This window comes from Oncorhynchus nerka, linkage group LG27 (assembly GCF_034236695.1).
Source record: "Oncorhynchus nerka isolate Pitt River linkage group LG27, Oner_Uvic_2.0, whole genome shotgun sequence".
Lineage (NCBI taxonomy): Eukaryota > Metazoa > Chordata > Actinopteri > Salmoniformes > Salmonidae > Oncorhynchus > Oncorhynchus nerka.
The window spans coordinates 320386-335698 of NC_088422.1; the positions used below are offsets into that span (position 1 = coordinate 320386).

Here is a 15313-nt window from a genome sequence, read left to right on the forward strand (position 1 = left end):
GTGCCGGCCCATCAAGAAGTCTAGGATCCAGTTACAGAGGTAGGTGTTTAATCCCAGGGTCCTTAGCTTGGAGGGCACTAAATGCTGAGCTGTAGTCAATGAACAGTGTTCTCACAGATTGTCCTTTTGTCCAGGTGGGTGACGGCAATGTGGAGGGCAGTAGAGTTTGCATCATCTGTGGATCTCTAGGGGTGGTATGGGCAGTTGTTCCAGGGTGTCTGGGACAATGTTGTTGATGTGAGCCATGACCAGCATTTCAATGCATTTCATGTCTACAGATGTGAGTGCTACAGGCGGTAGTCATTAAGACAGGTTACCTTGGTCTTCTTGGGCACAGGGACTATGGTGGTATGCTTGATTTGCCAAATGGAGGGCGAGGGAGAGGTTTGTATGCGTCTCTGTGTGTGGAAAGGTGGTCTAGAGGTTTTTTCCCTATTAGCTACACAGGTGACATACAGGTAGAAATGAGGTAAAATGGATTTCAGTTGTCCTGCATTAAGGCTGCCTCTGGGTGAGCGTTTTCTTGTTTCCTTATGGCCTTAAGACCGTTGAGTGCGGTCTTAATGCCGGCATAGGTTTTTTTGGTGGTAAATCGACAGCTACGAAAAATATAGATGAAATCTCTATTGGTTACTGTGTGAGTGTGTTTGTGTGTATAACCAAAGCTATGTGTATGTTTTCCCTAGGGAGCAGAGAGTCACTGGTGTGTGTGTATTCATTCTGACGGGGCTGTCTGTCTTTATGTCTCCCGTCCTCAAGGTATGTACCTACCTACTGTATACTGTAGACTGTAGGCTGTACTGTAGACTACTGTATACTGTAGACTGTGGGCTATACTGTAGACAACTGTATACTATAGATTGTAGGCTGTACTGTAGACTACTGTATACTGTAGACTGTGGGCTATACTGTAGACGACTGTATACTGTAGACTGTAGGCTGTGCTGTAGACTGTAGACTGCGGGCTGTACTGTAGACTACTGTATACTGTAGACTGCGGGCTGTGCTGTAGACTACTGTAGACTGTAGTCTGTACTGTAGACTACTGTAGACTGTATACTGAAGACTATAGACTTTAGTCTGTACTGTAGACTACTGTAGGCTGTAGGCTGTACTGTAGATTACTGTAGACTGTAGTCCACTGTAGACTGTAAGCTGTGCTGTAGACTGTAGACTGAATTATGCACTGTAGAATACTGTAGACTGTGGACTGTGCTGTAGACTAATGTAGACTGTAGACTGTGTTCTGTACTGTAGACTAGTGTCGTGTCTTTGGCTATGCCGGATCAAGTGATATGACATGCTATTCTATCAAATCATTTCTCTGTAATTAATATTACCTGATTGAGCTAATCATGTAAATGTAATTAGATAGAATATTTATGGAGCTGTTATCTTCCGAATAAACTCTTAAAGACCTAGTAATATTTTACATCAATAGCAGTCAATATTAATCGTCATCTTAACTCAGTCTCATCGGAACGTTGTAAATTCTTGGTTATCTGCACGAACCCTGGCTAACAAGTTGAATCAGCAATAGTTAGGTATTTATTTACTAAATACCTAACTAATCACATAGAATTACACATACACATAATTCAATCATAACTTGATTACAAATTACGTCATAAAGGAAAACGTCCCTAGCGGGCGGAACAGATATGACAGCTGGTTACACAAAAGAAAAGGGGCTGGGTTTGAGTGAAAGAGCGGGAAGACTGAGGAACAAAGGGCGAAGCTGTGCTATCGTAAATACATTTACATTTAAGTCATTTAGCAGACGCTCTTATCCAGAGCGACTTACAAATTGGTGCATTCACCTTATGACATCCAGTGGAGCAGCCACTTTACAATAGTGCATCTAAATCTTTTAAGGGGGGGGGTGAGAAGGATTACTTTATCCTATCCTAGGTATTCCTTAAAGAGGTGGGGTTTCAGGTGTCTCCGGAAGGTGGTGATTGACTCCGCTGTCCTGGCGTCGTGAGGGAGTTTGTTCTCACCATTGGGGGGCCAGAGCAGCGAACAGTTTTGACTGGGCTGAGCGGGAATACAGAATCTTGTGCATTCTAAATTACCGCCCATTTGGAAAAGGAAAATGCAATAAATATTTACTCTGAGCTACGCTTCGGTAGGTTGGTGGTAGATGGAAGGCCGTGTTGCCCAACCGAGTCCTTTGTCCTTTAAAGAATGTCTCTGGTGGTCAACTGGATACGTTGTAGTAACGTCGTTGTGTGATAGACGGGATACTCTGTCTGTTCCTCCCTAACCCTCATTTGCATCTGCTGTTGCTTACTCAACGGCTAGGAGGTATCACTTCTATAGTGAATAAGAGTTCAAAGCTCATACCATTCGCAACCAAAGCTCATGCTGATGTTGGCTTTGTTCTATAGTTATTATCTGAACCATTCTGACATCGGACCGTCGTCCTCACATCTTCAGAACAGGAGGTTATATTGTCGTCAAGGCTTTATATAGGAAGGGAGAGCAGGGCATGTTTGAAAAGTTTTATAGCCCATGTCCCTTCACAGGGGCGGGCCACTGATTAAGCAGAGCCCTATCTTATGAAAACCCAAATCTCACATTTTAGAAGCTAAAATCACATTCATCCCATCATTAATAATTTCATATTCAAACATTTAAATTGAACAACAATTCCATGTGAATCCGATAACTCTGATGTGTAGACTTTCCACTGTAGAGTTTATGTCATCTTATCATTGATGAGAATGTCTCAGATGACAACCGAACTGACATCATATTCATTAAGTACCACCGCATATGTTCAATTGGTAGGATTATGAGAATATAGGTCATTTCCCCCCACCTTCTGATGTTCCCAGAATCTCTATGTTAACCAAAGGGTTTGCAAATGTAACATCAGTAGGGTAGAGAGAGGAAAAAGGGGGAAAGAGGTATTTATGACTGTCATAAACCTATCCCCCAGGCCAATGTCATGACACTAGTGTAGACTAGACTGTACTGTAGACTACTGTAGGCTGTACTGTAGACTGTAGAATGTACTTTTGACTACTGTATACCATAGGCTGTAGACTGCAGACTACTGTAGACTGTGGGCTGTACTGTAAACTACTGTAGACTTAACTGTACTGTAGACTACTGTAGACTGTAGGCTGTGCTGTATACTACTGTAGACATTTAGGATGTACTGTAGACAACTGTAGACTGTAGGCTCTATTGTAGACTGTAGACTGTAGGCTGTACTGTAGTCGACTGTAGACTGTAGGCTCTATTGTAGACTGTAGACTGTAGACTGTACTGTAGACGACTGTAGAATGTAGTTTAGACTACTGTAGACTACTGTAGACTGTAGGCTGTACTGTAGACTGTGGGCTATGGGCTGTAATGTAGACTACTGTAGACTGTAGGATGTACTGTAGACTACGGTAGAACATAGACTGTAGGCTGTACAATAGACTACTGTAGACTCTAGGCTGTACTGTAGACTGTGAGCTATGGGCTGTACTGTAGACTATTGTAGACTGTAGACTGTGGTCTATACTGTAGACTACTGTAGACTGTAGGATGTACTGTAGACTACAGTAGAACATAGACTGTAGGCTGTACAATAGACTACTGTAGACTGTAGGCTTTATTATAGACTGTAGACTGTATGCTGTACTGTAGACTGATGTAGACTGTAGATTGTACTTTAGACTACTGTATACCAGTATGCTGTACTGTAGACTACTAAAAGCTGTACTGTAGACTGTGGGCTGTACTGCAGACTACTGTAGACTGTAGGCTTTATTGTAGACTGTAGGCTGTACTGTAGACTGTGGGCTGCACTGCAGACTACTGTAGACTCTAGACTGTGGGCTGTAATATAAACTACTTTAGATTGTGTGCTGTACTGTAGACTACTGTGGGCTGTACTGTAGACTGTAGAATGTATACTGTAATACTGTACTGTAGACTACTTTGGACCATAGAATGTAGACTGTAAACTGTAGTCTGTACTGTAGACCACATTAGACTGTAGTCTGTACTATAGACTACTGCAGGCTGTACTATAGATTACTGTAGACTGTAGGCTGTACTGTAGACTACTGTGGACCATAGACTGTAGACTGTAGTCTGTACTGTAGACAACTATAGGCTGTAGTCTGTGCTGTAGACTACTGTAGACCATAGGCTGTGGACTGTAGGCTGTACTGTAGACTACTGTGGACTGTAGGCTGTACAGTAGACTGCTGTAGAATGTGGGCTATACTGTAGACTACTGTAGACTGTGGGCTGTACTGTAGACTATTGTAGAGTGTAGGCTGTACTGTAGACTACTGTAGACTGTGGGCTGTACTGTAGACTATTGTAGAGTGTAGGCTGTACTGTAGACTATTGTAGAGTGTAGGCTGTACTGTAGACTATTGTAGAGTGTAGGCTGTACTGTAGACTACTGTAGACTGTGGGCTGTACTGTAGACTATTGTAGAGTGTAGGCTGTACTCTAGACTATTGTAGAGTGTAGGCTGTACTCTAGACTATTGTAGAGTGTAAGCTGTACTGTAGACAACTTTGGACCATAGGCTGTAGACTGTAGTCTATATATATATATACTGTACCACCATAGACCACTATAGACTGTAGGCTGTACTGTAGACTAATATTGACTACTGTAGGCTGTACTGTAAACTACTGTAGACTACTGTGGACTGTAGGCTGTAATGTAGACTACAGTAGATGATAGATTGTAGACTGTATATTGAAGACTGTAGACTGTAATCTGTACTGTAGACTGTCTGCTGTACTGTAGTCCACTGTAGGCTGTCCGTTAGACTACTGTAGACTTTAGATGACTGTAGGCTATAATCTAGACTATTGTAGATTTTACTCTGTACTGTAGACTGTCGGCTGTACTGTAGTCCACTGTAGCTGTACTGTAGACTACTGTAGACTATTGCCTGTATACTGTAGGCTGTATTGTAGTCTACTATAGACCATATACTTTAGACTGTATGCTGTACTGTTGAGTACTATAGACTGTAGGTTGCAATGTAGACTAATGTAGAATGTATTGTAGATTACTGTAGACTGTAGAATGTACTACCGACTGTGGACTGTAAAACAATAATAAAAACTCTGTTTCTCTTCAAGTTCATCCCCATGCCAGTGCTGTATGGAGTGTTCCTCTACATGGGCGTGGCCTCTCTTAATGGAGTGCAGGTATTGGCTGATCAGGACCTGAGGGAACCAATGCCTGCATGTCACATTTATAGTTAGATTAGTTACATGTAGCAGAGGCTCTTATCCAGAATGATTTGCAATATGGACTAAACTGAAAATACGCAATAGGAGCTTTCTGACTAGGCTTTTGTCTCTCTCTCTCTCTCTCTCTCTCTCTCTCTCTCTCTCTCTCTCTCTCTCTCTCTCTCCCCCTCCCAATCCATATCTCTTTCTCTCTCCATCTCTCTCCCCATCCTTCTCTCTCTCATCCCACCTCCCTCTCCCCCACCCCCACCTCCCCCTTCATCTCTCTCTCTCTCGCCTCCCTCCATCTTTCTCTCATCTCTCTCTCCACCCCTCCCCTCTATTTCTCTCTCTCTCTCTCCCATCTCCCCTTCCCTCCATCTCTCTCTAGTTCATGGACCGTCTCCAGCTGCTCCTGATGCCAGCCAAGCATCAGCCTGACCTTGTGTACCTGCGCCATGTTCCTCTGAGGAAGGTCCACCTGTTTACCTTCATCCAGATCCTGTGTCTGGCACTGCTCTGGGTCCTCAAGTCCACCGTGGCCGCGATTATCTTCCCTGTCATGGTGAGTCTCCTCTGATCGTAATGACCAACTAGCTTCAGATCCTGCTTCTGGTAGTTCTGTTTATGTTGCTGTGAGTTAACAACGTATCGTGTGGTGTCAGATCCTGGCCCTGGTGGCGGTGAGGAAGACAATGGACTACATGTTCTCTCAACACGAGCTGAGCTTCCTGGATGATGTCATCCCTGAGAAGGACAAGAAGAAGAAGGAGGACGCTAAGCAGAAGAAGAAGTTGAGGAGCATTGACAGTGACGTAGATGATGTGAGCATTTTTTAAAGACATGTCCAACGTTCTAGATCAGCAGTTAGATTATACCAATGTTCTAAATCAGTGAAAGGTTCTACCAACATTATAGATAAGTGTTACATTCTACCAACATTATAGATAAGTGTTACATTCTACCAACATTATAGATAAGTGTTACATTCTACCAACATTATAGATAAGTGTTACATTCTACCAACATTATAGATAAGTGTTACATTCTACCAACATTATAGATAAGTGTTACATTCTACCAACATTATAGATAAAGGTTACATTCTACCAACATTATAGATAAGTGTTACATTCTACCAACATTCAAGTTCTAGATTCTATCATTGTTATATGTTCTAAATCTAAATAGGGTTAGGTGCTATCCTTGTTCTAGATCAGGGTTATGTTCTATCATTGTTGTAGATCAGGGTTAGGTGCTATCCTTGTTCCAGATCAGGGTTATGTTCTATCATTGTTATATGTTCTAAATCTAAATAGGGTTAGGTGGTATCCTTGTTCTATATCAGGGTTAGGTGCTATCCTTGTTCTAGATCAGGGTTAGGTGCTATCCTTGTTCTAGATCAGGGTTTGGTGCTATCCTTGTTCTAGATCAGGGTTAGGTGCTATCCAAATCAAATCAAATCAAATCAAATTTATTTATATAGCCCTTCGTACATCAGCTGATATCTCAAAGTGCTGTACAGAAACCCAGCCTAAAACCCCAAACAGCAAACAATGCAGGTGTAAAAGCACGGTGGCTAGGAAAAACTCCCTAGAAAGGCCAAAACCTAGGAAGAAACCTAGAGAGGAACCAGGCTATGTGGGGTGGCCAGTCCTCTTCTGGCTGTGCCGGGTAGAGATTATAACAGACCATGACCAAGATGTTCAAATGTTCATAAATGACCAGCATGGTCGAATAATAATAAGGCAGAACAGTTGAAACTGGAGCAGCAGCACAGTCAGGTGGACTGGGGACAGCAAGGAGTCATCATGTCAGGTAGTCCTGGGGCACGGTCCTAGGGCTCAGGTCCTCAGAGAGAGAGAAAGAAAGAGAGAATTAGAGAGAGCATATGTGGGGTGGCCAGTCCTCTTCTGGCTGTGCCGGGTGGAGATTATAACAGAACGTGGCCAAGATGTTCAAATGTTCATAAATGACCAGCATGGTTGAATAATAGTAAGGCAGAACAGTTGAAACTGGAGCAGCAGCATGGCCAGGTGGACTGGGGACAGCAAGGAGTCATCATGTCAGGTAGTCCTGGGACATGGTCCTAGGGCCCAGGCCAGTTGAAACTGGAGCAGCAGCATGGCCAGGTGGACTGGGGACAGCAAGGAGTCATCATGTCAGGTAGTCCTGGGGCATGGTCCTAGGGCTCAGGTCCTCCGAGAGAGAGAAAGAAAGAGAGAAGGAGAGAATTAGAGAACGCACACTTAGATTCACACAGGACACCGAATAGGACAGGAGAAGTACTCCAGATATAACAAACTGACCCCAGCCCCCCGACACATAAACTAATGCAGCATAAATACTGGAGGCTGAGACAGGAGGGGTCAGGAGACACTGTGGCCCCATCCGAGGACACCCCGGACAGGGCCAAACAGGAAGGATATAACCCCACCCACTTTGCCAAAGCACAGCCCCCACACCACTAGAGGGATATCTTCAACCACCAACTTACCATCCTGAGACAAGGCCGAGTATAGCCCACAAAGATCTCCGCCACGGCACAACCCAAGGGGGGGGCGCCAACCCAGACAGGCCGACCACAACAGTGAATCAACCCACCCAGGTGACGCACCCCCCCCCAGGGACGGCATGAGAGAGCCCCAGTAAGCCAGTGACTCAGCCCCGTAACAGGGTAGAGGCAGAGAATCCCAGTGGAAAGAGGGGAATCGGCCAGGCAGAGACAGCAAGGGCGGTTCGTTGCTCCAGAGCCTTTCCGTTCACCTTCCCACTCCTGGGCCAGACTACACTCAATCATATGACCCACTGAAGAGATGAGTCTTCAGTAAAGACTTAAAGGTTGAGACCGAGTTTGCGTCTCTGACATGGGTAGGCAGACCGTTCCATAAAAATGGAGCTCTATAGGAGAAAGCCCTGCCTCCAGCTGTTTGCTTAGAAATTCTAGGGACAATTAGGAGGCCTGCGTCTTGTGACCGCAGCGTACGTGTAGGTATGTACGGCAGGACCAAATCAGAGAGATAGGTAGGAGCAAGCCCATGTAATGCTTTGTAGGTTAGCAGTAAAACCTTGAAATCAGCCCTTGCTTTGACAGGAAGCCAGTGTAGAGAGGCTAGCACTGGAGTAATATGATCAAATTTTTGGTTCTAGTCAGGATTCTAGCAGCCGTATTCAGCACTAACTGAAGTTTATTTAGTGCTTTATCCGGGTAGCCGGAAAATAGAGCATTGCAGTAGTCTAACCTAGAAGTGACAAAAGCATGGATTAATTTTTCTGCATCATTTTTGGACAGAAAGTTTCTGATTTTTGCAATGTTACGTAGATGGAAAAAAGCTGTCCTCGAAATGGTCTTGATATGTTCTTCAAAAGAGAGATCAGGGTCCAGAGTAACGCCGAGGTCCTTCACAGTTTTATTTGAGACGACTGTACAACCATTAAGATTAATTGTCAGATTCAACAGAAGATCTCTTTGTTTCTTGGGACCTAGAACAAGCATCTCTGTTTTGTCCGAGTTTAATAGTAGAAAGTTTGCAGCCATCCACTTCCTTATGTCTGAAACACATGCTTCTAGCGAGGGCAATTTTGGGGCTTCACCATGTTTCATTGAAATGTACAGCTGTGTGTCATCCGCATAGCAGTGAAAGTTTACATTATGTTTTCGAATAACATCCCCAAGAGGTAAAATATATAGTGAAAACAATAGTGGTCCTAAAACAGAACCTTGAGGAACACCGAAATTTACAGTTGATTTGTCAGAGGACAAACCATTCACAGAGACAAACTGATATCTTTCCGACAGATAAGATCTAAACCAGGCCAGAACATGTCCGTGTAGACCAATTTGGGTTTCCAATCTCTCCAAAAGAATGTGGTGATCGATGGTATCAAAAGCAGCACTAAGGTCTAGGAGCACGAGGACAGATGCAGAGCCTCGGTCCGTTGCCATTAAAATGTCATTTACCACCTTCACAAGTGCCGTGTCAGTGCTATGATGGGGTCTAAAACCAGACTGAAGCATTTCGTATACATTGTTTGTCTTCAGGAAGGCAGTGAGTTGCTGCGCAACAGCCTTCTCTAAAATTTTTGAGAGGAATGGAAGATTCGATATAGGCCGATAGTTTTTATATTTTCTGGGTCAAGGTTTGGCTTTTTCAAGAGAGGCTTTATTACTGCCACTTTTAGTGAGTTTGGTACACATCCAGTGGATAGAGAGCCGTTTATTATGTTCAACATAGGAGGGCCAAGCACAGGAAGCAGCTCTTTCAGTAGTTTAGTTGGAATAGGGTCCAGTATGCAGCTTGAAGGTTTAGAGGCCATGATTATTTTCATCATTGTGTCAAGAGATATAGTACTAAAAGACTTGAGCGTCTCTCTTGATCCTAGGTCCTGGCAGAGTTGTGCAGACTCAGGACAACTGAGGTTTGGAGGAATACGCAGGTTTAAAGAGGAGTCCGTAATTTGCTTTCTAATAATCATAATCTTTTCCTCAAAGAAGTTCATGAATTTATCACTGCTAAAGTGAAAGTCATCCTCTCTTGGGGAATGCTGCTTTTTAGTTAGCTTTGCGACAGTATCAAAAAGGAATTTCGGATTGTTCTTATTTTCCTCAATTAAGTTAGAAAAATAGGATGATCGAGCAGCAGTAAGGGCTCTTTGGTACTGCACGGTACCGTCCTTCCAAGCTAGTCGGAAGACTTCCAGTTTGGTGTGGCGCCATTTCCGTTCCAATTTTCTGGAAGCTTGCTTCAGAGCTCGGGTATTTTCTGTGTACCAGGGAGCTAGTTTCTTATGAGACATTTTTTTAGTTTTTAGGGGTGCAACTGCATCTAGGGTATTGCGCAAGGTTAAATTGAGATACTCAGTTAGGTGGTTAACGGATTTTTGTCCTCTGGCGTCCTTGGGTAGGCAGAGGGAGTCTGGAAGGGCATCAAGGAATCTTTGTGTTGTCTGTGAATTTATAGCACGACTTGTGATGTTCCTTGGTTGGGGTCTGAGCAGATTATTTGTTGCAATTGCAAACGTAATAAAATGGTGGTCCGATAGTCCAGGATTATGAGGAAAAACATTAAGATCCACAACATTTATTCCATGGGACAAAACTAGGTCCAGCGTATGACTGTGACAGTGAGTGGGTCCAGAGACATGTTGGACAAAACCCACTGAGTCGATGATGGCTCCGAAAGCCTTTTGGAGTGGGTCTGTGGACTTTTCCATGTGAATATTAAAGTCACCAAAGATTAGAATATTATCTGCAATGACTACAAGGTCCGATAGGAATTCAGGGAACTCAGTGAGAAACGCTGTATATGGCCCAGGAGGCCTGTAAACAGTAGCTATAAAAAGTGATTGAGTAGGCTGCATAGATTTCATGACTAGAAGCTCAAAAGACGAAAACGTCATTTTTTTTTTTTAAATTGAAATTTGCTATCGTAAATGTTAGCAACACCTCCCCCTTTGCGGGATGCACGGGGATATGGTCACTAGTGTAGCCAGGAGGTGAGGCCTCATTTAACACAGTAAATTCATCAGGCTTAAGCCATGTTTCAGTCAGGCCAATCACATCAAGATTATGATCAGTGATTAGTTCATTGACTATAATTGCCTTTGAAGTAAGGGATCTAACATTAAGTAGCCCTATTTTGAGAAGTGAGGTATCATGATCTCTTTCAGTAATGACAGGAATGGAGGTGGTCTTTATCCTAGTGAGATTGCTAAGGCGAACACCGCCATGTTTAGTTTTGCCCAACCTAGGTCGAGGCACAGACACGGTCTCAATGGTGATAGCTGAGCTGACTACACTGACTATGCTAGTGGCAGACTCCACTATGCTGGCAGGCTGGCTAATAGCCTGCTGCCTGGCCTGCACCCTATTTCATTGTGGAGCTAGAGGAGTTAGAGCCCTGTCTATGTTGGTAGATAAGATGAGAGCACCCCTCCAGCTAGGATGGAGTCCGTCACTCCTCAGCAGGTAAGGCTTGGTCCTGTTTGTGGGTGAGTCCCAGAAAGAGGGCCAATTATCTACAAATTCTATCTTTTGGGAGGGGCAGAAAACAGTTTTCAACCAGCGATTGAGTTGTGAGACTCTGCTGTAGAGCTCATCACTCCCCCTAACTGGGAGGGGGCCAGAGACAATTACTCGATGCCGACACATCTTTCTAGCTGATATGCACGCAGAAGCTATGTTGCGCTTGGTGATCTCTGACTGTTTCATCCTAACATCGTTGGTGCCGACGTGGATAACAATATCTCTATACTCTCTACACTCGCCAGTTTTAGCTTTAGCCAGCACCATCTTTAGATTAGCCTTAACGTCGGTAGCCCTGCCCCCGGGTAAACAGTGTATGATCGCTGGATGATTCGCTTTAAGTCTAATACTGCTGGTAATAGAGTCGCCAATGACTAGAGTTTTCAATTTGTCAGAGCTAATATCCTTGTTCTAGATCAGGGTTATGTTCTATCATTGTTGTAGATCAGGGTTAGATTATATCCTTGTTCTAGATCAGGGTTAGGTGCTATCCTTGTTCTAGATCAGGGTTAGGTGCTATCCTTGTTCTAGATCAGGGTTATGTTCTATCATTGTTGTAGATCAGGGTCAGATTATATCCTTGTTGTAGATCAGGGTTAGGTTCAATCATTGTTCTTGATCACCTTTAGATTCTGTCATTGTTCTAGATTAGGGTTAGGTTCTATCATTGTTATATGTTCTAAATCTAAATAGGGTTAGGTGCTATCCTTGTTCTAGATCAGGGTTAGGTGCTATCCTTGTTCTAGATCGGGGTTATGTTCTATCATTGTTGGAGATCAGGGTTTGGTTCTATCATTCTTGGGATCAGGGTTTGATTATATCCTTGTTGTAGATCAGGGTTAGGTTCAATCATTGTTCTTGATCACCTTTAGATTCTGTCATTGTTCTAGATTAGGGTTAGGTTCTATCATTGTTGTAGATCAGGTTTAGGTTATATCATTGTTATAGATCAGCTTTAGATTATATCATTGTTCTAGATCAGTGTTATGTTTTGCCATTGTTGTAAATCAGCTTTAGATTATATCATTGTTGGAATCCAAAGTTAGGTTATATCATTGTTGTAGATCTGGGTTAGATTCTAACATTGTTCTAAATCAGGGTTTGGTTCTATCGTTGATCTAGATCAGTGTTGTATCATTGTTGTAGATCAGGGTAAGGTTCTTTCACTGTTCTAAATCAGGATTAGGTTCTATAATTGTTCTATATCAGGGTTAGATTCCATCATTGTTGTAGATCAGCTTTAGATTACATCATTGATGTAGATCAGCGTTAGGTAATGTCATTGTTGTAGATCTGCTTTAGATTCTATCATTGTTCTAAATCAGGATCATTGTTGGAAAGCAGGGTTTGGTTCTATCATTGTTGCTGATCAGCTTTATATTCTGTCATTGTTCTAAATCAGAATAGGCTCAATCATTGTTCTAGATTAAGGTTAGGTTCTATCATTGTCGTAGATCAGTTGTAGATTCTGTCATTGTTCTAAATCAGGGATAGGTTATATCATTGTTCTAGATCAGGGTTAGGTTCTATCATTGTTCTACATAAGCTTTAGATGCTATCATTGTTCCAGATCAGTGTTATGTTGTATCATTGTTGTAAATCAGCTTTAGATTCTGTCAATGTTCTAAATCAGGGATAGGTTATATCATTGTTCTAGAACAGGGTTAGGTTCTATCATTGCTGTAGATTGTTGTACATGACATCATTTTTGTAGATCAGGGTTAGGTTTTATCATCGTTGTAGATCAGGGAATAGGTACTATCGTTGTTGTTGATCATCTTTAGATTATATCATTGTTGTATATCAGGATTAGGTTATATCATTGTTGGAGATCAGAGTTAGGTCTTGGATTGTTCTGGATTTGGGTTAGGTTATATCATTGTTGCAGATCAGCTTTATATTCTGTCATTGCTCTAAATCAGGATTAGGCTCAATCATTGTTCTAGATTAAAGTTAGGTTCTATCATTGTTGTAGATCAGTTTTAGATTATATTGTTCTAAATCAGCTTTAGATTCTATCATTGTTCTAAAACAGGATTAGGTTCTGTCGTTGTTCAAGATCATGGTTAGGTTCTATCATTGTTGGAGATCAGGGTTAGGTCTTGGATTGTTCTGGATTTGGGTTAGATTATATCATTGTTCTACATCAGGATTTGGTTCAATCATTGCTGTAGATCAGGGTTAAGTTCAGCGTTAGATGCTAGCATTGTTCTAAATCAGGGTTAGGTTCTATTATTGTCTTAGATCATGGTTAGAGTCCATCATTGTTCTAAATCAGCTTTATATGGCTTCATTGTTCTGAATCAGGGTAAGGTCATTGTTCTAGATCAGGGTTAGGTTCTATCATTGTTGTCGATCATCTTTAGATTATGTCATTGTTCTAAATCAGAATTAGGTTCTGTCATGTTTGGAGATCAGGGTTAGGTTCTATCATTCTGGAGATCAGGGTTTGATTCTATCATTGTTGTAGATCAGGGTTTGGTTCTATCATTGTTGTAGATCAGGGTTTGGTTCTATCATTGTTGGAGATCAGGGTTTGGTTCTATCATTGTTGGAGATCAGGGTTTGGTTCTATCATTGTTGTAGATCAGCATTAGATTGTATAATTTTTCTAAATCAGGGTTTGGATCTATTATTGTCATATTTCAGGGTTAGAGTCCATCATTGTTCTTGATCAGCTTTAGATGCCTGTAATTTTTCTAGATCAGGGTGAGGTTCTGCTGTTCTAGGTCAGCTTTAGATCATATCATTGTTCTAAATCAGGATTAAGTTCTCTCATTGTTCTAAATTATGGTTAGGTTCTATCATTGTTCTAAATCAGGGTTAGGTTCTATCATGGTTCTAGATTAGGTTTAGGGTCTATCATTGTTGTAGATCAGGGTTAGGTTATATTGTTGTTCTAAATTAGGGTTAGGTTCTATCATTGTTCAAGATCAGGGTTAGGTTGTATCATTGTTGGAGATCAGTGTTAGGTCAATCATTGTTGTAGATCAGCTTAGATTATATCACTGTTCAAAATCAGGGTTAGATTCTATCATTGTTGGAGGTCAGCTTTAGATGATGTCATAGTTGGAGATCAGCTTTGGATGATATCATTTTTGTAGATCAGAATTGCTCTGAATCAGAATTAGGTTAAATCATTGATCAGGTCTGGGATTAGGTTCCATCATTGTTTGAGATCAGGGTTAGGTTATATCATTGTTGTAGATCAGTTTTCAATTCTATCATAGTTATAAATTAGCTTCAGATTCTATTATTGTTCTTAATCAGGATTAGGTTCTATTATTATTCAAGATTATGGTTAGGTTCTATCATTGTTGGAGATCAGGGATAGGTTATATCAATGTTGTAGATCAGCTTTAGATCTAATCTTTGTTCTAGATCAGTGTTATTTTGTATCATTGATTTAAATCATGATTAGGTTCTATCATTGTTGGATGTCAGGGTTTTGGTTCTATCATTGTTGGAGATCAGCTTTAGATGATTTCATTGTTGGAGATCAGCTTTAGATGATATCATTGTTGTAGATCAGGGTTAGGTTCTATCATTGTTGCAGATCAGCTTTCGATGATATCATTGTTGTAGATCAGCTTTAGATGATATCATTGTTGTAGATCAGGGTTAGGTTCTATCATTGTTGAAGATCAGCTTTAGATGATATCATTGTTGTAGATCAGGGTTAGGTTCTATCATTGTTGAAGATCAGCTTTAGATGATATCATTGTTCTAATTTAGGATTAGGTTCTATCATTGTTGCAGATCAGCTTTCGATGATATCATTGTTGTAGATCAGGTTTAGATGATATCATTGTTGTAGATCAGGGTTAGGTTCTATCATTGTTGAAGATCAGCTTTAGATGATATCATTGTTCTAATTTAGGATTAGGTTCTATCGTTGTTCAAGATCACGGTCAGATTCTACCATTGCTGGAGATCAGGGTTAGGTTATATCATTGTTATAGACTATGTTTAGATTCTATCATTGTTCTAGATCAGTGTTAAATTGTATCATTGTTCTAAATCAGCGTTAGGTTATATCATTGTTCTAAATCGGGGTTAGGTTATATCATCGTTCTCAATAAGG

General features: G+C 41.6%; 1 protein-coding gene across 5 annotated transcripts in view; it reads left to right on the plus strand.

The window, feature by feature from the left end:
* The window catches only part of slc4a4a (solute carrier family 4 member 4a), a 328181-nt gene that overhangs the window by 272673 nt on the left and 40195 nt on the right, over positions 1-15313 (plus strand). For all 5 annotated transcript variants that reach the window (XM_065011302.1, XM_065011299.1, XM_065011301.1 and 2 more), the window contains 4 exons: positions 687-759; positions 5112-5180; positions 5596-5769; positions 5870-6028. In XM_065011302.1, coding sequence (XP_064867374.1) covers positions 687-759; positions 5112-5180; positions 5596-5769; positions 5870-6028 — 475 coding nt within the window. The remainder of the gene's footprint in view (positions 1-686; positions 760-5111; positions 5181-5595; positions 5770-5869; positions 6029-15313) is intronic.